The sequence below is a fragment of the Mesoplodon mirus genome (assembly GCF_964341445.2).
Source record: "Mesoplodon mirus genome assembly, chromosome: 5".
Taxonomy (NCBI): Eukaryota; Metazoa; Chordata; class Mammalia; order Artiodactyla; family Ziphiidae; genus Mesoplodon; species Mesoplodon mirus.
Window position 1 is genome coordinate 14,556,311 of NC_138980.1, and position 21,712 is coordinate 14,578,022.

Consider the following 21,712-nt stretch of genomic DNA (forward strand, 5'->3'; position numbering starts at 1 on the left):
AGCTACATAAAGCTTTTTTTCTGGGAAGCACTTTTAATTTCTAACTTGTTTCATAAATGCTAAATATTGTTGTTAGCATATAGGCATTTGACACTCAAAGAGCCTCTAGTGCATAGCTTTCCAAGTTTCTGTTAACTTTTGTTGGGGAATTTTTCCAGCCGTTTATTTCATTCTCCCATGTGTCTTTCTGAACATTTCATTTTCTTCTTGGTATGGCTTTTCCCTATTATCTTGGGCTGGTGGTGATGAGATTGCTGTTGTTTTACCTGATTGTTATCATTGGCTCTTGCTTATTAAACTGGAACACTGTTATAGGTCATGTAATAAGCATAACGTGAGAATATTTTATGTAAAACATTCAACTAAAGAAACAGAAATACAGTCTGTTAAATTTTTTTGCCTTAGATCATAAACTTATTAGCTAGTATCTTTGCTCAGGGAGTTTGGGAAGGTGTACTTAAGGTACCTAACTTAAATGTGAAACTTGGTTTGTCTCCTGTTTTGTTGTTTTATTATTTTTGAGATTACCCTCCCAGTGGTTACCACTACCTACATATAGATTCCTCACATTCCCTCCAGGTTAAAATTTTTCAAAATACTAAAAATAAAAATAATAGAAGTAAATAAACCAGATTTTCTTTTATGTTCAGGAGGGCAGTGTCATTTTCATAAGTTTTGTTATTGAAATAAAAGATTACATGTAATGAAGCTTAAGAGAACCATATTACTTTATTTTATTTTATTTTTTTAACATCTTTATTGTTTACAATGGTGTGTTAGTTTCTGCTTTATAACAAAGTGAATCAGTTATACATATACATATGTCCCAATATCTCTTCCCTCTTGCATCTCCCTCCCTCCCACCCTCCCTATCACACCCCTCTAGGTGGTCACAAAACACCAAGCTGATCTCCTTGTGCTATGCGGCTTCTTCCCACTAGTTATCTATTTTAAGTTTGGTAGTGTATATATGTCCATGCCACTCTCTCACTTTGTCCCAGCTTCCCCTTCCCCTTCCCAGAATCCTCAAGTCCATTCTCTAGTAGATCTGCATCTTTATTCCCATCTTGCCCCTAGGTTCCTCATGACCACTTTTTTACTTTATTTTTTTAGATTCCATATATATGTGTTAGCATACGGTATTTGTTTTTCTCTTTCTGACTTACTTCACTCTGTATGACAGTCTCTAGGACCATCCACCTCACTACAAATAACTCAGTTTCATTCCTTTTTATGGCTGAGTAATATTCCATTGAATATATGTGCCACATCTTCTTTATCCATTCATCTGTTGATGGACACTTTGGTTGCTTCCATGTCCTGGCTATTGTAAATAGAGCTGCAATGAACATTTTGGTACATAACTCATTTTGAATTAGAACCATATTACTTTAATTCATAGCAGAAACCTCTTTCAGATTTATCTTAATGCTAGGAAAATCTGTGCTTTTTAATAGTATTTGTGTAACTGTGTATTTTTAATGTTAATAAAAATTAAGGTTGAAATGTGCTAGTCATGAGAACTTTTCTTTTTTATATCAAGGTCTCATTACAGTTGTCAAGAACGGCTGTTGAAAGTTTTCTTGAATTTTGGGGTTGTTTCCATTAAAGCTACTTTTAGTTAAATAGTGAAGTATTAATATTTACTTTTTCTTCACTCTTTTCCCAAATGGTATGCTGGCCTTTGGGGCCAAAGTAGAAATGGAATCTTTTCCCTTTAAAAATTTTTTTTCTTCCGTTTTTCTGATAGACTTTTGTGGCCCATTTGTTACCTCAATCACTCCTCCATTAGAAAGCTCATAGCTGAATTTGCTACCCACTTTTTTTTTGCGGTACGCGGGCCTCTCACTGTTGTGGCCTCTCCCGTTGCGGAGCACAGGCTCCGGACGTGGCCATGGCTCATGGGCCCAGCTGCTCCGCGGCATATGGGATCTTCCCACACCCGGGCACGAACCCGTGTCCCTTGCATCGGCAGGCGGATTCTCAACCACTGCGCCACCAGGGAAGCGCTGCTACCCACTTCTAATGATTTGGGTATATTAACTTTATTCCAGGCTTTACTCTTCTGTTCGTACTTTCTTTAACTTATGTACTTATTTTATCACATTATATTATTTGTATTTTTTTCTGCCACTTAAACAGCCAGATAGTGTGTAGTCAGTTTTGCTATAACATGATATATGTATTCCTAAAAGTGACTATGCTGTGCAGTGATATGTAGTAAAACCACAGGGCTTATTAGAGAAATGGGATTATGGAAATAAAATTGAAACATTTTGTCAATGATACATTAAAAAAAAGGATAGAAATCTAATAAAAGACATAGTAGAGTTTTGCACATGTTAAATGGTTAAGAAGTACTAAATAGTAGAATAAATACAGCATTTTATCTTGAAGAAGACCTGAAGTTTGTGGAAGGGGGCCCACTTCAACAAATAACTCATTAAAGTGTTGAAATTTGTGAGTTACTATGAAGGTAGAAGAAAGGTGATCTGAAATAGAATGGAAATTGTAACACCAAAAGGGATGAGTCTGATAACACATGAGATGAACTGAGATAGCTAGTAGATATATGCATTTTGAGTATGGCTTGGTATGTTTGGCTTGGTTGCCGTTTTCCTTATTCACCTAGTGTTTCTTTCTAAATGAAATTATGCAAAAATGGAAGTGACATTCGCATTATACTCATATTATCCCCTAATATATCAATTGAATTGGAACAGCTTTGCTTTTTCCAAATAACCCTTATAGGAGAACTGACTATATAAATAAGTACCTATGTTGGAGAAAGGGATTAACTTTTTGTCAAAGAATGTGTTGTTATCACTACCTGTTTTTACATTATTCACATTAAGTTACTGAATAGTCCAAATGATCACAATATTTTTTTACAGGAAACTACATTCTTAATTATGTGGCATCACAACCCAAGCTGGCTCCCTTTGTCATCCAAGCTCTAATTCAAGTCATTGCTAAAATTACTAAATCGGGGTGGTTTGAGGTTCAGAAAGACCAGTTTGTCTTCAGAGAAATTATTGCTGATGTGAAGAAGTTTCTTCAGGTAAGAAGGCATTATTACATTATAAGAACATCAGTAGTTGTTTTTTTGGTTTAGAGAACTGCTTTTCTTAAAGTTATATGGTTTGTTTTGTGGCTATCAGAACCATATTAATTATGGTTTATTATTTATCCTCTGGAGCCTGTATTTTTTATTGCCAGGAAAAGAGGATCATGTCATATAACTTCCAAACCAGAAGAACGCAAATTATAATGTTTTATAATTTCAGAAATATATGTTGTCATTTGTAACCACGTGTGTCTTTGTATTGCATATATGCAAAACACGTATATAATGTTTTTCATGTATTATCTAATTTAATGCTAATTACATCTCTGTGAAGGGAATTACATTCTGTAAATGAGAAGACTGAGGCTTAGAAAAGTTAGGTAATCTGTATAGGATTGCATAGTGATCTAGTAAAGCACAGTGCTCGTACTTTAACAGGTTTTCTAACTTAAGACATATATATTTAAAAATTTTTTTACATTATACCACATTGAGTCATACTAAACTCTCAAGAATGTTTTTAACCTAAATGATTAAAGTTATAACATACATTTAACTTACACAAATTCAGGTATTTGGACTGAAAAAAAAAGAAAGAAAAGAAAAGCAAGAGGACACTAATTTAAACTGTGCCAGTGATTCCACTTGCCATTCCACATAGTATTTTATGTTGTGGGGTGTGATATGTGAAAGTTAAATCTGCTCTTTTCTGTTCCTGTATGCCTCTTAGGATGACCATCATGCCCTGCCTAGTATGATTCAGATATTTAAAGATACATACTTTTTCATGCAAGTGTTATCCCTAATCGCAGGAGAAGTACCTTAGTTGGCTCTCTGCTGAAGAAGCAGTGATCTGTTACAGTTCTCAAGGAAAAACTGGCAGTTTGGATTAATAGATGTTCAGTGTTGGTTTATTGGCAATTAGGGGGCTGTTTGGACTTTCTGAGATGTTATTGCTTATACAGTAACTGTCAGATTTAATCCCTATGTAAGGTGTAACTCCATCATACATTGTAATGCTAGAAACCTCAGAATGTGAAACACTAGACTATTCTTCTCTTTTATTTGTATTGTTAAAATCCTGGTTAACAAATATTTGATTATCTAAAATATCACAAGAATAAGTATATTTTTAGCCCTGAGGAGATCTGCTGTGGGACAGAGGGATAGTTTATTCAGTGACACATGAGTTTCTCACTTTATAGTTGTGCATATAATTTTGACTAACACAATAGCACCCTTCTCTTGTCCTTTACTAAGATTGTACACAGCTCATCAAGAATCATTAGTGTAGGGCTTCCCTGGTGGCGCAGTGGTTGAGAGTCCGCCTGCCGATGCAGGGGACACGGGTTCGTGCCCCGGTCCAGGAAGATCCCACATGCCACGGAGCGGCTGGGTCCGTGAGCCATGGCCGGTGAGCCTGTGTGTCCGGAGCCTGCGCTCTGCAAGGGGAGAGGCCACAACAGTGAGAGGCCCGCGTAAGGCAAAAAAAAAAAAAAAAAAAAAAGAATCATTAGTGTAAACAAGAATAGACTTCAGAGTTCTTTTAAAATAAAATCAAGGTTGAAAACTGAATGAAATGAAATCATTCTTGTTGGCTAACATTTCTCAAGCTCCCTTTTCAATGGCTGATAAGTTGGGCTTTAGTGTGCTTTTGTCAGTTTTGGAAGACCAGAAGAAACAGAAAACGTTTTCTCCTCAAAGTTTATTACAGTATCACAAAAAAAGCACTTGCTCTCTGGGTATATGACTTAACCTAACCTTGAATCATGAGAAAGACAACTGACTTAGTGTTTTATTACTCTAAAATAGTACTGCGTGGTTCCTTTGGGTAATAACAGCTTCTGTGAATTTTGTACTAAAACTTATTTTAAGTTTGTTAACTTTTTAGTGGCCTGAAATTTTGTGTATCTTCTTTTCTCTGTTATTGTAACCTTATTGCTGCCACACTTCTAACATTTACATGCCTCCTTTCTACATACATGCCCAGGAGATACGACTGTCATATAGGACAGTGCTATTCAGATTGCTGGTTCACAGCAAGATAAGGAGTTCATGTCAGAATGTAAATCAACATGGTGCTTCCGTCATCAAGAGAGACTTGCTATGAAAAATATGCCAGCTGAACTAAACAGTGTACTTAGTGACTTATCTGTTTTATCTTTTGGTGCAAACTCTTTTGTCATGGACCAGTATTAAACCATTCTCAGATTAGAATCAAATTTGCAGACTACCAGCAGATTCATGGACTAACAGTTGGTCAGAGAATGACATGTTAAGGAGCATCAGCCTGGTTTACACAGAAGATGGATGCTTCAGTAATGTGAAATCTGTAGTTTATCATAGAGTTCCGATTGTCCTAAAGGGCCATAAAGAATTAAAATGCAAAAATTGGACTTCCCTGGTGGGGCAGTGGTTAAGAATCCTCCTGCCAATGCAGGGGATACAGGTTCGATCCCTGGTCTGGGAAGATCCCACATGCTATGGAGCAACTAAGCCTGTGCACCACAACTACTGAGCCTGTGCTCTAGAGTCCACGTGCTGCAACTCCTGAGCCCACGTGCCACAACTGCTGAAGCCCACTGGCCTAGAGCCCATGCTCCACAACAAGAGGAGCCACCGCAATGAGAAGCCCGCGCACCACAATGAAGAGTAGCCCCCGCTCGGCGCAGCTAGAGAAAGCCCACGCACAGCAACGAAGACCCAGTACAGTCAAAAAAAAAAAAAAGCAAAAATTATGGATGTTTCTTTTATTTTTTTATTCTGAAATAATTTGAATTTAATTACACCTAGTGACCCAGTGTTAGTGAAATTCTGTGATAGTTAGAAGGAATGACCAGCTATAAAATTAAGGCTTGAAAAGTGTATCATCTGTATTGCTTCTTTAAAATTATTATACTGTAATTGGATGTTAGATTTTTTTATTTTCATACTTCCAGTGTGATTTTGCAGTTGGGTAATTTGTTAGTAATGTGCATATAAAATCTGAATTTTGATTTGAAGGAAGTTATCGAGATTAAATTGGAAGCTGATTGCACTAAAACATCATACTGTATTGATAGTCATGTATTTACCCAGTGCATTGGGCAGTTCACAAGCCTTCATTATATATCCTTAGTAAATGCATATACATGCACTATTAAATAATATTAAAAGGGCCTAAGTGATCTTATCTGGTATTAGGTTGAGGGATTTAAATTAGTTCCTAAGTTATTAATTATTTACTGAATGCATCTATCTTCAAGCAAATTTACAGAGCTAAAAATAGTTTTTTGTTCTTTCTTATTCCTGGTCTTATGAAAAGTGTTAAACTACACTCCTGTATTTTGAGGTTTAGTTTGTTGTAAGTCCTACGTGCTGAAAACATTTTATAGAGTATCATACAGTTCTAAGGTAGGTGAGCTTTTTTCCCATTCAACTCTATACCTAAATTTATCCTTCAAAAAAATGAGCTTGACAGTATTTTTATTTGTGGACCTCATAATGATTTTTCTATATATTTTAATAGATATATTTTAAGAAAATGTGATGTTTCAGTATTTAATTACTTGTAAATGTTACCTGGTTTACACATTAAGAACCAATCATTTGTCTCCATTTAGGCTAAACTTGTTTTTTTCTCCAAAGGGTACTGTGGAACACTACATAATAGGAGTAATAATCCTCTCAGAATTGACTCAGGAAATGAACCTGGTAAGCCTTTCCATCTAATGGTGACATGAAGTTTGCTAAGTAATGTCATTTCTTCGATGTAAAATCTTTGTGTGGCTTAAAACTCTGAATAAGCAAGTCTTTTTTTTTGGGGGGGGTGTCTTTTATTGGTGGGATAATTAAAGTATTGGAACACTTTTATTGTTACTGAAAATGACAGTAACAATATAAAGTACTACAAAGAACAGGAAATTAGACATGGTCCTCTCTCCATGGCAATTGGAGAATCGTCCTTTTATCCTCTCTATATATAGTAATATACTAATCGTAAAAATAAATTATATGCAAAAGTGGAACAAGCCTTTATTTTCTTACATATAAAAGACAAGCAGTTTAGCAATTTGGTGAATTGATTCTCAGTAATGGATACACAGCATGACTCAACAAAGAACAGGTTACTTGGCACTTTGCTACTTGTTAGCATGGGTTTCACCCGTACAAGGAGAGTTTGCAGAAGCTATGCTTACCCTCCACCAACGCCTTTATGAACTCAGCAGCTGAGCACATCCTCACCTGCTCCTGTTCATTTTTGTATTTAACATGGTTCTAAACAGAACAAAAGCAGAAGTTGGGTTTTACATGGAATAATGTTATAATAAAGGGGAATGTATTATTTATATTTAAGAACTTTTATCATCTTTTTTTAAAAATTGAAGTACAGTTGGCATACAATATTAGTTTCAGGTGTATAACATAATGATTTGACATTTATACATATATATATATATATATATATATATATATATATATATATATGAATTGATCACCACATAAGTCTAGTAACCATCTGTCACCATACAAAGTTATTAAAATATTAGTGACTATATTCCTCATGCTGTACATTATATCCCCGAGACTTATTTATTTTATAACTGGAAGTTTGTACCTATTAATCTTCTTCACCTATTTCATCCAGTCCCCATCCCCCTCCTCTCTGGCAACCACCAGTTTGTTCTCTGTATCTGTGAGTCTTTCTGTTTTGTTTTCTAGATTCCACATACAAGTGAAATCAGATGGTATTTGTCTTTCTCTATCTGACTTATTTCACTTAGCGTAATACCTTCTAGGTCCACCCATGTTATTGCAGACAGCATGATTTCATTCTTTTTTAATGGCTGAGTAATTCCATTGTGTGTATTTATACTACATACTCTATTCATTGATCTATTGATAGACACTTAGGTAGCTTCCATATCTTGGCTATTGTAATTGATGTTGCAGTGAACATAGGGGTGCATATATCTTTTTGAATTAGTGTTTTTGTTTTCTTTGAGTAATTCCACCCAGAAGTGGAATTGCTGGATCATGTGGTACTGCTATTGGGTTCACCAAAAAGTTCGTTCGGGTTTTTCCACGGAAAAACCCAAACAAACTTTTTGCCCAAAAACAAAAAAAATCTTACGGAAAAACCCAAACAAACTTTTTGCCCAACCCAATATTTTTAATTTTTTGAGGACCTTCCATACTATTTTCCATAGCAGCCATACTAATTTACATTCCCACCAACAGTGCACAAGGGTTCCCTTTTTGCCAGGTCCTTGCCAATACTTATTTGTTGTCTATTTAATAATAGCCATCCTGGAAGACGTGAGGTGATATCTCACTGTGGTTTTGATTTGAATTTCCCTGAGGATTAGTGATACTGAACATCTTTTCATACGTCTGTTGGCCATCCGTGTATCTTCCTTAGAAAAATATCTATTCAGGTCCTCTGCCTATTTTTTATTCAGATTTTTTTTTTGATACTGAGGGTAGGGAAGTTTTCAGCGATTATGGCTTCAAATACATTCTGTGCTCTTTTCTTTCTCTCTTCTCCTTCTGGGACCCCTATAATAATGCAAATGTTAGTATGCTTGTTGTCTTAGAGGTCCCTTAAGCTATCCTCATTTTTTAAAAACTCTTTTTTCTTTTTGCAGTTCCAATTGGGTTATTTCGACTACCCTGTCTTCCAGATTGCTGATCCATTCCTTTGCTTCCTCTAGTCTGCTGTTGATTCCCTCTAGTATATTTTTCATTTCAGTTATTGTATTCTTCAGTTCTGATTGGTTCTTTTTTATATTTTCTATTTCTTTGTTGAAGTTCTCACTGAGTTCATCCATTTGTCTCCCGATTTTGGTGAGCATCTTTATCACTTACTTTGAACTCTTTATCTGGTAAGTTGCTTATCTCCATTTTGTTTAGTTCCTTTCCTGGGGTTTTGTCTGATTCTTTCAAATGGAAGGTATTCCTTTGCCTCCTCATTTTGTCTGACTCTCTGTGTTTGTTTCTATGTAGTAGGTGTATCAGCTACATCTCCTGGTCTTCAAACAGTGGTCTTAACATAAAAGGTGTTCTGTGGGGCCCGGTGGTACCATCTCCCTGGTCACCAGAGCCGGGTACTCCAGATGCTCCTCCTCCTTTGTGTGGGCTGCATGTGCCCTCCTGTTGTGGTTGGGCCAGGATTGCTGCAGGCATACTGGTTGTCGGGGCTGGTCCTGGACCAGCTGGCTGAGAGGTCTGGCTCTGAGCACTGCAGGTGGGCTGACGTGCTGATCTGTGGTTTTCTCGTTGCCTCCTCTGAGGAAGCACATGATTTGATTTGTTACATCACTAATGATGTTCACTTTGGTCACTTGACTAAGATGGTCTCTACCAGGCTTCTCCAATTGTACATTTATTCTTTTCCCCTTTGTAAATAATGAGTATTTTGTGGGCAGGTAGCTTAAGACTCTGAAAATACCTTATTCCTCATTAAACTTTTAATTTATTCATTTATTATTTCTATCAGTTTGGATTCCTGGTTTCTAACTTTGTTTAATAGGTTATAGTTTGTTACTTACATTATATTTTGATGCCCAAATTTTCCCAAATTTGGCCATAAGGAACCCTTCCAGGCTAGCATCTCTGTTCATTTGATATTTATTCACCATCCTTCGAACATTTTCTTACTTTCTGTCACAAGATGTTCCACACTTATCTTGTGTAGAACTAGGTACCTTTTGAAAAAAGCTTCAAGCTCTGAAGTGTGATTTTGACTTTGTATGGTAAAAAATACATGGCTTCTGTGGAGACATTTTACTGAGCCTAATTTTAGAGCGTTAACAATTTCAACTAGCATTTCTTAAGTACTTCTGAACCAGGCAATAGGGAGATCTACAATGCATAATGAAAATCAAATATTATAATTGTCAAATGTGAGCCAGGTAAATTCATGTAGGGTCAATAATAGGATGTATCTTCTAAGAAAAAGATCTAAACTTGAGGTTTCTTAAAAGTTTAGAATTATATGTTACCACGCTTTTGTAGAAGGTAAGTCTAGTGTTCCTGCAGTATATTCAATATATAATCATCAAGAAGTAAAATATTCTTTGCCTACATGGTAGAGACATAGTTACGCAGTAGAAAATGGATGCATAATCCCTCTCCTCAAAAAAATTGGATATCTAAATAAATAACCCAAGTAGAATAAGCATGTATGCCGTGAAGATAGCTCTGAAATAAGACCTGATTTGTGTTTTAGCTCTATTTCCTACTGCTTTGTCCAAACTTCTTAATGTCTTTAAACTTACATATCATTATCTGTAAAGCAATCATGACATGTTCCTTGGGTCTTATTAAGATTAGATAAGTTACTAGCACAGGTCCTAGTACATACAAGTGCTCAATAAACCCAAGGGTCTTCCCTCAGTGTTATAGATATGGTGTGCCTGTGAAAAGAGAATCATTTATATCTCACAGGTTAGTTTTGAGGAGTTAGTGAAATAATTTGTGAAGAGTACGTAAGTTGAGATTATAATGCTGTATGCTATTATTAATCTGTATTAAGGAGAAATTTTTATATATTGAGGGAAACTGAAGAGACAGACCAACTGAAGGAGAGAGAGATGGACGTTTGATTTAAAAGAGGGAGGAAATGCTGGAAATGCTAACTTGAATCTTACATAGTGGGTAGAGATTCCAGTAACTGCTTTCTGTAATCACTTTGGGCTTCTGTTATGTTTCATGTTTCTATAAGTAAATGTGGCATTTAAGTATAATATGATGGAGCTTAGGAAGTGTCAGGTAATCAATTTTGATCTCACTACTTTTTTCAAATCTATAAATATCAGGAAGGAAAATGGTTTATTTTCATCTTTCAGATACCAAAAGGAATGCTATAGCCACTGTAGCCTGTGGTATTAATAATTGTTTGGGTATCAGATTTCAGCTTTGTTTGCTGTTTCCTAGTGATAAATGGAAATATTAATGGTACTAATAGTAATAGTTTTTACCATATTATATTTTAGATTAGAGGCTCAAGAACTAGTCTTAGTAAACTTATTCTTAAAAATTATTTTTTATTAACTAATAAAATATTCAGGGGGAATATACTGTTGCTTATGTAATAAATCAAATTTCTGATTATTTATAATTTCTGCCTTGGTTTTTTTTTTAGAGTATCAAAATACATGAATCAGTGACATATCTGATATATATAGAAATATCACTTCCATATAGAAGAATCATAACTGATTCAGTTTGCTGATTCACAGAAAGTTAGAATTTGAGGATTATCTCAGAGATTTCCCATTTTATAGGTGGAGCCTGAGGAACAGGGAAGCTGTGACTTGCCTAATGCGAAATATGATGCATGACTCAGGAGTTGATAGTATCCATCTATTATTTTATAATCTGTGTTTATATTGCCTCTGAAAGTATGATCAATTCTGCTTTTCAATTTTGGCATCAGTATAGTTTATAGAGAGAGCAATGAATTAAAGCAATACAGAAACTTGGGTTCTAGTAGTGGCTCTGCCATTATTAGCTCTTTGAGTAACCTTAAATCACTTACACTAGTAGATTTTTAAAAGCTCTTTTAGCTCTATACTTTATGATTCTTTAATCATTATTTTCATTCCTTTTCTTACATAGTAAATTTTTGCTTTGCTGTTTGGCAAGTCTGGTTAAATAAATTCATCTTGAACTTTTTAGGTTGATTATTCTAGACCTTCAGCAAAACACAGGAAAACAGCTACCTCATTTCGTGACACTTCTCTTAAAGACATTTTAGTGCTAGCATGCTCTCTTCTAAAAGAGGTAAGTTACTTAATAATTCAGCATACTGTTTCAGAAGAATTTCAGATGAATTCCCCTGTGCCCGTTTAATTTAAGTACAAATTAATTTGCACAGATCTGTAAGAGGTTCCAAAAAATTCACTTTTATTTAGTCAGGATATAATAAAGTAAGATCCAAAGGGAATTTAGTAACTTGTCTTTAGACAGTAGTTTCACTATCTTCCTACTGTAGATTACTTATTACAGAAGCTAATTGAGACTTAGTTTCTGTATTGCCCTGCCCATATTTTAATGGGGTGCAGATGAACAATGAAATGATGGCAAGTTTTCCTAATTCATCATTTATCAATATTTTTTCAGAGTTGAGCCAAGATAGTTGACTTTAATAATTTCTTTAGAAAATAAAATTTTCCCGTTTGCTACTTAGTGCCCTATAGTTCATAGTATGATACATAATTATATTGTGTTCTCTTGTAATACAGGGACTGCCTCATTCTGCTCAAGCTTGTTAATTGGTGTAGTAGAGCATTTCCCAAAGTATGTTCCACTAATCACTAGTTTCTACTTATTTAAGTTCTGTGATATAGTAACATGGTAACTGCCACACTAGGCCAGACTGAAAGTTCCTCTATTTAAAAATTTTTCTTTTAGTATGAAAAATTTTAACATATACACAAGAAGATGGAATAGTATAATAAACTCCCTTAGACCCAGTAACCAGTTAAGCATTAACAACTCGTGACCAATCTTGTTTCATCTCTATCCTTAACTAACCACTTCACATTGTATCTCTAGGAGATAATAATCTATTCTGGTTGTGTCAGAATGAACATTTTGAGGGGGTCGGGATTGTTCTCCAGGAGCTTGTGAGTGTCCTCCTACATTCAAACAGCTCTGAGAACCTTTGTTAGCTGAATGTGTATCGTTTATGCATGAAGCTCCCCTACTTTTTCTTGAAGAATATTATATTTTCATCTTGTTCCAATTGCTCCTTTGAGCTGACGAATCTTGTACATTTATACATTTGTGCTCTGTAAAGTATTTGTCCTAAAGTTACTTCTTACAACTTTAGAAGGTGACCTCCAGTATGCAGTTAAATATGAAAGGTTTTAACCCCATTTTACAAGATTAAATTTGAAAATTTAATCTATTATTATAGATTTTTGTTGATAGTGATATTACAGTTTTTTTCTGATATATACAACATAACTTTGCAAATTCTTTTTTTGTTTTTTTTTTAAACTAATTTTAATTTGGAACTGAATAATTATTTAAATTAGTTGAGTAAAATTATTTTAATTGAAATATGTCATAATGTTTCATTTGACTCTGAACCTCTTTCAGGTGTTGGCCCAGCCTTTAAACCTTCAGGATCAAGGTCAACAAAACCTAGTAATGCAAGTCTTGAAACTGGTCCTCAACTGCCTTAACTTTGACTTCATTGGCAGTTCAGCAGATGAGTCTATAGATGATCTTTGCACAGTACAGATTCCAACAACTTGGAGAACAAGTAAGAAAAAAGTTTAGTGTAAGGAATGGTCAACATAAAATACACAGGATTAGCAGTATAGTTGCTTTATGTGCAATCAAAAAGTTCAAAAAAATTTGTAACCTAAGGTAGCTGCTGATACCCAATGTTGAAAACTGTTTTCCTTAGTTCATCATAGTAACCTCTATATTTTGATTTTGGAAAAAAGAAAAGACAACTCTAGAGTTGGAGGATGACAAGTTTAGGTGGGGAAATGAAGAGCTCTGTTTTGAAATTTTCAGATAAACAGTAGGAGAGGATATAACACTTGGCAGGAGATATCAACGTATTTTTCAAAGTTATAAAGAGAATGAATTAGAGTAGCTAACTTAGCAGAGCAGAATTGCAATTTACTTTGTTACAGAGAAGGACACCAAAAAAGGGCAAACTCCCTTGCTCTCACACATCCCAGAAAGATGATGGCAATAAGGCTTTCCTATTGAAGTCAGAGGTAGGGAATTGGGCTGAAAGGACTTGGTAAAAAGTCTATGTTCTGCACAAACACCCCCGGGATCTTCTCTACCCACTCTGTGCAGCTCTGTGACTGCCCTTTTCCCTTCCTTCCCTATGTGTACTTCCCTCTCGATTCCCAAGACCAGAGCTTTTTTCTCTTGAGAAATTAAACTGGAGAGGTTTCGCATTCAGGGGTATCAGATATAGTAGAGAAACACCATACATTTGGTGAAAACTTCTAATATGGAAGTCAGAGACTAAAAGAAACAATTAAAAGGGACTTTGTATCTTGATAGTAGTGATGAATGCATGAACCAACACATGTAAAAATTGCACAGACTAAATACACATACACACACACACACATACATACATTCACACACACGAGTACATGTAAAACTGGGAAAGCCAAATAAGATTGGTGGATTGGATTTTATCAGTGTGCCTTCTTGATTGTGATATTGTGCTTTAGTTTTGCAAGAACTTACCATTTGGGGAAATGGGGTAAACAATACATGGGATATCTCTGTATTATTTCTTGCAACTGCATATAAATCTAATTATCTCAAGAAACCTTTTTTTTTAAAAGGGAGAGTTAGTAGAAACAGAGACAAAGTGAAGAGTTCAAGTAAATTTCAAAAAGGTTTAATTACTATCCTCAGAGAGATAAGAAAAGGTAATGCATTCCTGAAACATGAATAGGATATTGTTTTAAAAATGAAAGTTAAGACAGTGTTCCAGATATACAAGTTGCCCAAATAAAGCATTCAGTAAAAGAGTTGGAAGATAAAGTTAAGGAAATATCCCAGAAAGTAGAACAAAAAAAGCAAGAAGAGATTTGATAGGAGAAAAAAATGCAAGAATATTAAAGCATGAAACTAGGAGGCTTGACATCTGACTATTAGGAGTTCAAGAAAGGACAGGAAAAAACAGAAGGCAATTTGCAAACAATACCAAAAAAAATTCTCAGCAATGAGACACATAAATTTCCAGATTGAAAGATCCCATAAATACCCAACATAATGAATGAAAAAAAATACACTAAGCTTCATAATCATGACATTTCAGAATAACAACGACAAAGAGAACCTAAAATGTACCGGAAAGAAAGTGACCTACAAAGGATTGGTATCAAGAATGGTATTAGAGGGCTTCCCTGGTGGCGTGGTGGTTGAGAGTCTGCCTGCTGATACAGGGGACACGGGTTCGTGCCCCGGTCCGGGAAGATCCCACATGCCGCGGAGCGGCTGGGCCTGTGAGCCATGGCCGCTGAGCCTGGCGTCTGGAGCCTGTGCTCTGCAATGGGAGAGGCCACAACAATGAGAGGCCCGCGTACCGCAAAAAAAAAAAAAAAAAAGAATGGTATTAGATTTCTCAACAGTAGTACTGGAAGCTAGAGGACAATGGAGTAATATCCTCAGACTTCTGAGTGAAAATAATTTTCAAACTAGACTGAAATTACCAAGTATAAGAGAATAAAGATTATTTCAGACATGTAAATCGTTCTGAAATTTATCCCTTATGTACTTGCTGTTATAAAGCTACTTGATATACAAGCAAGAAAATGGAGGATATGGAGTTCAGGAAAGCTTTAACACAAGATGACAATCAGCAGACATAAAAAGGAGATAATTATGTAACACATGTTGGAACAGCCAGTCTAAGTTGAAGAAGGCTCCAGGAGGAAGGGGTGGGAAAATGGAAATGATAGGTTATTTGATGCTATTGACCAGGTGGAAAATGGCATGAAGAACATTTTGCAAATCTGTCAGAACATTTGGAAAGAATTAGTGACACATATTGATCTACACAACTAAGCACAGAAAAGATGCTCTGATTAAATCCAGGGACTGTTGGAAATGTGATATAATCATAGTATACTTGGCTTAGCTGTTAACATTATTTGCCTAGTCATAATAAAGTAAACACTTAGAATTGGTTTAATTCCAAATTGTTACAACAGTGGATGGATTTTTGAGAGAGGATGGATTGTAGAAAGAGTGGTGGGAGAGTGTACCATAACAAGGTCATTTGAGACCTAAAATAAAACCGTCAAAGACATGTAATACAGCATGTAATTTGGAAACATGTATTTAAATATAGCTAAGAGTTGAAAGGCAGTTGGAATGGAGTAGGGTACAGCTGTTTTTTACTATATACTTTTTAGTACTATTTACTTTCTTATACTGTTTGAATTTTTAAATGTTTTTATTACCTTAATATAAATGAAAATAGGGAGAAGGTTCTCTCGATAAGAACTGTAGGTGCTACATGGAAATAAGGAACATCTTAGCTAATTAGTTTCTATCTTTGTATTATTTCATATTTCAAAGGAAAATAGCTAGGAATTAAAAAGGAATTAAGCCTAACTGCAAAGAAAGGTTGGCCACATGCAGAGGTCTTGGAGTTCTTGGTTTGTATGATAATGTCTTACTATGTGAAGATCACTGAATTGAAAGTAATGGTGTTAGAATTTTTTTTTTCCAGTTTTCCTGGAACCAGAAACATTGGATCTTTTCTTTAATTTGTATCATTCACTTCCACCACTCCTATCTCAGTTAGTAAGTAAAACTCATTCATTATTTCATTAAAAAGTACCTGTGATATTTATCTAAGGGTGGTACATATTTACGTTATTTATATTCTTGATTAGGTTTACCTCTCATAAGAGATTCTTACATCATCTGGGATTTATATTATGTAAGCTATTTGTCAGTTTCTATTTATAGTCCATAGTTCCCGTCATTTCACTGGTGAGCCCAAAACCCATAACTGGTGATTTAGTTCCTGCCCTTAGCCAAGACAACCTATCAACCTCTAAGTGTGTTTTTTCCTACTCAGTCCCCAGCTCTTCTTCTGGGCCTCAGACCAGTAGTTTGCCACCTCACCTGCTACCTTCCCTTTTCTTAACCTCTCTAACTCTTTCTCCACTTTGCTTGGCTCCATGTCAGGCTTGCCATGTGGCCCCCATCAGATATCTCCAAATGAGAAACAAAGGGGATCTGCTCACTTGATTTTGTGCTCATCACTCCAGCTGTTCATTTATGTTTTGAATCAGATTCTATTGTGTGCTAAAAGATTCTTGAAACTCTTTGGTTATAGTATGGAACTTTGAGACTCTGTACCCCATCTTTGTGGAATCTAAAACAGAGACCAGGCAAGATTGAAAAAAAAAGAAAGTTGTTAGTTTAATATCTAAGCTTGTAGAAATGAAGTTGGGGAATTCTTATGTTGTCATTTCCCGAAAAAAGATGTTCCATATTTAAAGTACATATCAGCAGTATATTTGTTTAGATATGTTATCACCGAGAAGGGAGGAATAGGTTCACAAAAATACTCCCTCCCTTTCTTAGAAAACATGTTTGCTCTCAAATCGAGGGTTTTAAGGTGGTGGTTTTTAAACTGGGTTTCACAGGACACTCATGTTTCCAGGTGGTGCCACAGAACTTCAGCCTTCTGTCTTTTAACCAGAATAGTCTTGTTTTTAGTTGTTTCAAAACCATGGTTTCATGTACAGTTATGTTTTGGGATAAAACAAACAAGCTACTGGTGCTTAAAAGTAGAGTGGAAAGCAACTGCTTTAAGAGACTGTAACTGACATTTATTGGGCATGCCCTATCCTATGATGCTTATCTCACTTCATCCTCACAGTGGCCCTGCAAGGTAAGTATTGTTATCTTCACTATGTAGACAAGGAAACAGATCCAGAATGGCCTAAGTGACTTCAGGGCAGGAACTAAATTTTGGAGTTGAGATTCAAACCCAGGTGGTTTTGGCCCCAAACCCCTGGATATTTTTTATTACGCTAGTTGTTCCTGAACCTTCTACACATCAGAAGGGAGTTTTGTTTTTGGGGTTGTTTGCTTGTTTTTAACATTAAGGACTGTGGCAAACAGAGTAACATCTAAAAAGGCTATCCTCTGATTTTTGTCCCTATTCTCACCCTTGCCAAGAGAGCCAGACATTTTGTGTGAAATCTCCTAACTGGAATATTTAAGTATTGACAAATAATTCTATGTATTTTTTTTAAGTGGGCAAATTTACATACGTGGGCCAGTTTGGCCTGAAAATTGCCAGTTTTGGGCCTCTCAGTTAATGAACAAACAGGCTTCAGTGGGTTCCAGTAGTAGAATTAAGAACCCGAGAAGTAAAATTGACTCATAAAGTATTAACTTCAGAAAGATAACTAGGCCACAGACACTTTGCAGGAATTTTTATAGGGTATCTAACTTTTTCAGCAGCATTTTCCAAATTGTTCCTCAAGATATTAATAAATGGTGTGGGCAAGATGTTTTATCACCAGATAAATTTGGGACATGCTGGATTAAGTAAAGTTAAAGGATTTTTTTCCCCACTTGCAGGATATCGCAATACATATTGTACAGTAGTTCCCAAATGTATTCTACAACAAAACTATATTTTCTTTTTGGTGAAACACCTGGCTCGTTGGTTTACAAACAGATTAGGCATCAAAAGCAATTGGGAGCCTTTGAGTGTATGCAGGTCCCGGCTCTGCTCTGGTGTATTTAATATATACAAAAATATTAGAGGAATTTTACACAGAAATAGGAATTCTAGTGGTGGGATTGATGGGTTTTCGGTGATGGTAATTATTGATGATGTTTAGCTTTCATTGTTTTTGGATTCTATAACACTTTTATCATTAAAGTTTAAGAAAATTTAAATGTAAAGACTAGTGTTCCTTACATGTGGCCTTACATTAATTTTAAAGTTGAAATTAATTTTGTTGTTCCTGTTTTTAGGCACTTTCATGTTTAGTTCAGTTTGCTTCTACAAGAAGGTCCTTATTTAGCAGTCCTGAACGTGCCAAGTACCTTGGTAATTTAATCAAGGGAGTAAAAAGGATACTTGAAAACCCTCAGGTATTTTTGAAGTAATTTAATTAATACTTACCATATTTAAATACAGTTTTTCTGCTGAAAGGTGCATAATAAACTTATGACTTTATTATGATTCTGGAAGAAAATAAGTATCATATTCTACTTTCTTGGATCTCATTTGTAGTATAAATGGGCAGTTTTTAAAAGTGAATGTTTTCCTGACTGACTGCTGTGTTGTTCTTTTTATTTTTCCCGTTCTTTTAGGTAAATATGAATAGAGGTTGTATACCTTATTATGCTTGTGCTTTTTACCATTGTACTTTGCTTGCACTTCTTAAATTACTGAAGTGATTAATTCAGTCATATCTACCTTCTAAACTAGAAGACAGTATAAATCTGGATGTTAGTATTGGAATAAGTGGCTTTAAATTATGAATAATATCTTTTTTGCCCTCTTGTGGACAATAAAAGTTTGTAGATTTTTAAATCTACTCTCTATGTTAACTGCAAATCTTCAGTGGCAGTGTTCATTTCAGAGAATTGCACAGCCATTATAAATTAGTGATTTTGGATGCCAAGATAAAATTTGTTTCACTTTTGGTTTAAAATATCTGTAATGAAATACAAATATTAAAAGGTTAAATGATTATTTAAGGAGGTTTATCTAAGTCTCTTGGTTATTAATAACTTAGGAGGGACATATGATATCTATACATAAAGAAAACATGCTTACTCTATAAAGAACAGTTGTTTTTGCAGATTAAGAGGTATTTTATGTGTCGTGCATTCATTTTATCTTTTCACTGTTGGCATAACTGTGAAATTTATGTGTTTTGCTGGTAAATGGGATTTTTACCAATATATGGCTACTTTAAAAATTTAGTTGTTCAGCTCACTATCATCAGTCAATATGTGGAAGATAATGTGCTAATATCAGATAATTCTCTTATTCCAGTATCCTCATGTTGATGTTTTATGGCTCTAAAAGTTAATTTGAATATTATATATATTTTTAGAATTATAAATATGTATTAAAAGACCCATGAATACAAAATATATTTTTAAATTAGTCCTTAATAATTAGAAACTATGTTATATTTTTCATGGGTTGAAATGTTTTACAAACTCTTTCACTATTAAACAGATACTGTGAAAGATACTTGAATTCTGTTTCATGCCAGCTATAGTGCAGAGTTCTCAAACTATAAAGATAATAACACACGTGTCCTATCTTCAAGGAGCTCACTGGGGGCACCTTTCTTGGTCTTTCCTTTTAACCTGTCCTCCCCACAAAGTTACCTCTGTTTCTTGTAGTACTTTTGTTAAACTTTCTGCTCTACATTGCAGCAGTTTATTTGAATGTCTTAAGAGACAAGGAGTTGCTTGAGGACATAATGCCTCTAGGTACTCAATAAATATTTGTTGAATTAAAAGATGTTTCTGTTATTTGTGGGTACACATTTAATGCAAGTCTAGTGGTATTGCTCTTTTCCAGGATTTCAAGAGCCCATTCTTATTTTCCATCTTAAATATTTTTCAGGTCTTGTATTGACTTCTATTTAAGTCACAGGATACACACACACACTCTCTCTCTCTCTCCACCCTTTTATATCTCTTTTCTGTCTCTCATGCAAATTTTTTTTTGGGTAATATAGTGGTTCCCAAACATTATGATTTAGTCATCATGGTCAAAGCTTCCTCTAAAGCCTCTAGTTTGGATTCCTTATTATTAATCATTTATGACAACATTAAGTCCAGTAGGAATCATTTGGTTTTTTTGTTGTTAAGTTTTTAAAAAGCCTTTCTTTTTGTCTCATAATTTAGGGTTTGTCCAATCCAGGTAATTATCATGAATTTTGTCGATTTTTGGCTCGTTTAAAGACAAATTACCAGCTGGGAGAATTAGTTATGGTGAAGGAGTATCCTGAAGTTATCAGATTGATTGCTAATTTTACCATTACTAGCCTACAGGTAAATAAAAATATATAGTTGATGTTAAACTGTAGATAGTTTTAAAACACTTTCTTGGTAAGATTTGGTAGGGATTTTAAAAAACATTTATTAGAGCACTTTGCTAAAAATGTTCATTGCAAGATTTTAGGTAAAAAATTTCTTTGTAACAAATTTTATAATAATAAAAATTTAGAGGCCATCTAAATATCTAATAATTAAAGACCGAATTGAGACGCTGTAGTAAAATCTATGTGGAGAAATAAAGTTTTACAGATTCGTTTTTGGAAAAATTCTTTTTATAAGTTCTGGGAGAAGTTTTAAAACCATATTTTCCACATGATATCAACTCTGTGAAAAAATATTCCTGGAAAGACTAGAAGGAAGTTCACAAACTTTGACAGAATTTGCTATTTTAAATGTTCATTGGTTATAATCAGGATAAAAGTTTATTTTAAACTGTATGTTTACTAATTTTGCCTCTGCATTTCTTATTCTAGGAAGACATAATGTCATTTTAAATAACGTTTGCTTTATTTTTTTATAGCATTGGGAATTTGCTCCCAACAGTGTTCATTATTTATTAACTCTCTGGCAAAGGATGGTAGCATCAGTTCCTTTTGTGAAATCAACTGAACCCCACTTATTAGACACTTATGCACCAGAAATCACGAAGGCCTTTATCACTTCTCGGTTGGAATCTGTTGCCATAGTTGTGAGGTATTGAAAACTAAATGTTTTTGTTGTATTTTCATCTTCTGCATCTTGGAATTTTAAAAAATGGATGTATAATTTACCTATGGTAAAATTCACCTTTTTTAGTATACAATTTTATGAGTTCTGACAAGTGTATGCCATTGTGTTTAACAACATAATCAAGATATAAAATAGTTCCATCACCCCAAAAAGTTTTTTTAGGTTCCTTTGTAGTCAGACCTTTCCCCATCCTCAGCATCTGGCAATTATTGATGTTTTGTTCCCTAAAATTTTTGTCTTTTTTGGATGTTATTACATAAATGAAATCATATAGTATGTAGCCCTTTAGTCTGGCTTCTGTCACTTAGCATAATGCATCTGAGATTCTTCCATTTTGTGTCAGTAGTTCTTTACTTTTTATTGCTGAATAGT

General features: G+C 34.8%; 1 protein-coding gene across 3 annotated transcripts in view; it reads left to right on the plus strand.

Annotated features, from left to right (window-relative positions):
* Nucleotides 1–21,712, plus strand: part of RANBP17 (RAN binding protein 17) — a 318,451-nt gene that overhangs the window by 21,927 nt on the left and 274,812 nt on the right. For all 3 annotated transcript variants that reach the window (XM_082622432.1, XM_082622433.1, XM_082622434.1), the window contains 8 exons: nt 2,895–3,061; nt 6,695–6,760; nt 11,729–11,833; nt 13,157–13,322; nt 16,281–16,354; nt 18,557–18,676; nt 20,459–20,605; nt 21,132–21,304. In XM_082622432.1, coding sequence (XP_082478558.1) covers nt 2,895–3,061; nt 6,695–6,760; nt 11,729–11,833; nt 13,157–13,322; nt 16,281–16,354; nt 18,557–18,676; nt 20,459–20,605; nt 21,132–21,304 — 1,018 coding nt within the window. The remainder of the gene's footprint in view (nt 1–2,894; nt 3,062–6,694; nt 6,761–11,728; nt 11,834–13,156; nt 13,323–16,280; nt 16,355–18,556; nt 18,677–20,458; nt 20,606–21,131; nt 21,305–21,712) is intronic.